This window comes from Perkinsus marinus (assembly GCF_000006405.1).
Source record: "Perkinsus marinus ATCC 50983 genomic scaffold scf_1104296973018, whole genome shotgun sequence".
Classification (NCBI taxonomy): Eukaryota; Perkinsozoa; order Perkinsida; family Perkinsidae; genus Perkinsus; species Perkinsus marinus.
Window position 1 is genome coordinate 1 of NW_003201559.1, and position 1,644 is coordinate 1,644.

The following is a 1,644-nucleotide window of genomic DNA, read 5'->3' on the forward strand; positions in this document are numbered from 1 at the left end:
GACGAGTTATGGTATTTTCAGTTCATTTTTAACACCTTAGCGTCGGAGCCATGTCTGTCCACTTCTTAGTAAGAGCTCCCACACCAGACACCCCAGCGAGCGTTGTGTCCCTGCTACCCTACTACAACCTGCCAGCCAACGTGAGAAGCCTTCGATGGTCCGACAAGCGATCAGTGCGACCAGTCAAGGGAGATGCCACCGATGTTATCGTACGTCTTCCCACCTCCTTGCCGTCGATGATTTCGTGGCGCAGTGACGTTTTGATGAACCTAAGATCTGTTGTTGCCTGGTCAGGGCTCCCTCAACCTCCGTGATGGAGTGTGGCGTAAGAAGAACTTCATCATGAAAGAGCTGGGTCTTGACAAAGGGTTCGAGCCCATCAGAACAGGTGGGTCTTGTTCATCAGCCGTGTGGCCGACAGGTGTCTGTTGTAGGGCCGTTCGCTGGCATCCGCAACTTGGGCGCTACGTGTTACGTGAATTCCCTATTGCAAGCTCTCTTCTTCACTAAGCCTTTCCGAACGGCGACCCTCAATCTTCCGACCGCCGACTTGAACGGCCGTAGTTCGGCATTCAATCAGCAGGCAGCAAGCCTGAGGGCACTGCAGGTGGGCTCCTCGCCCTCCAGCCACGCCTTGGTCGATTCATTGGTGTCCCCATTGTAGGTGCTATTTGGTGAGATGCAATGTGGTATCAGCGCAACGTGCGAGTCGTCGGTGACGGCATTCGTGGAGGCGTGTAAGATCCACACTTCGACGCATGAGGACCCGAGTGAGTTGGCTATGCTCTTGCTAAGTTGGCTTCAACGACTGGTGAGTCGTAGTGGTGATGGCAGCGGTGTTATAGTGTGGCTTGATCAGATTCCGAAAGGAGTGCCTGACTTCGTTGAAGAGACCTTTGGTGGCCTGGTGATATACGAGACAACTTGTCGAAGCTGTGGGTCCATCTCCAGGCAGACGGAGGTCTTTGCTGAGATGCGGGTGCCTTTGCCCTACGCCCCTACTACTGGTGGCGAGGTCCTTCTGGAAGATCTGGTTGCTGACGTTTTTGCTCCAGAGGTGTTCTCGGACGAAAGCCACTACTACTGTTGTGCATGTGGCAAGTACTGCGAGGCGGTCCGTCGGCAGTGGATCAAGTCGGCCCCTCCGTTCCTGTGGATCACCATGCATCGTTATGCCTTCACCGATGGGGTCCGGCGGAAGATTCTGACCGAGCTGTCGTTCCCTCTCACTGGTCTGGACTTGACCTCGTTCAACGCCAGGGTCTACGACTGTGTAGGTGCCCTGGAGCATCACAGCACTGTGGCTCATGCAGGTCACTACACAGCCACTCTCAAGGACCACAGTACTGGTATATGGTGGCGATTTGATGATGGACATGTTCGCGAGGTTGACTGGGCTCCGGTCGATGGAGAGGTGCAGGCTGGAGAGTCCCCCTCGGAGCGAGCGTTGAAGAGGAGACGGACGGCACCGGAGAGAGCGAGCTCGCATACGGCGTATATGCTGTTGTATGTTCAGCAGGGTTACAAGGTCGACGATTGTCCGGACCTGCCTTCTTGGCTGGCAGCTGAGGTGAATAGGAAGAATGAGGCCCTTAGACTGCCGGAGACCTTCGACCATCAACGCTTGTGTGAGTCGGCGAGTGT

At 55.4% G+C, this 1,644-nt stretch overlaps 1 protein-coding gene across 1 annotated transcript; it reads left to right on the forward strand.

The window, feature by feature from the left end:
* Positions 1-342: 342 nt before the first annotated feature.
* Positions 343-1,628, forward strand: Pmar_PMAR002669 (Ubl carboxyl-terminal hydrolase, putative; the record flags this gene model as incomplete). Its single annotated transcript, XM_002766370.1, has 4 exons — positions 343-388; positions 435-607; positions 665-811; positions 860-1,628. Coding segments are annotated over 4 exons (1,135 nt in total), but the record flags the coding sequence as incomplete, so codon positions are not given.
* Between the last annotated feature and the right edge of the window lie 16 nt (positions 1,629-1,644).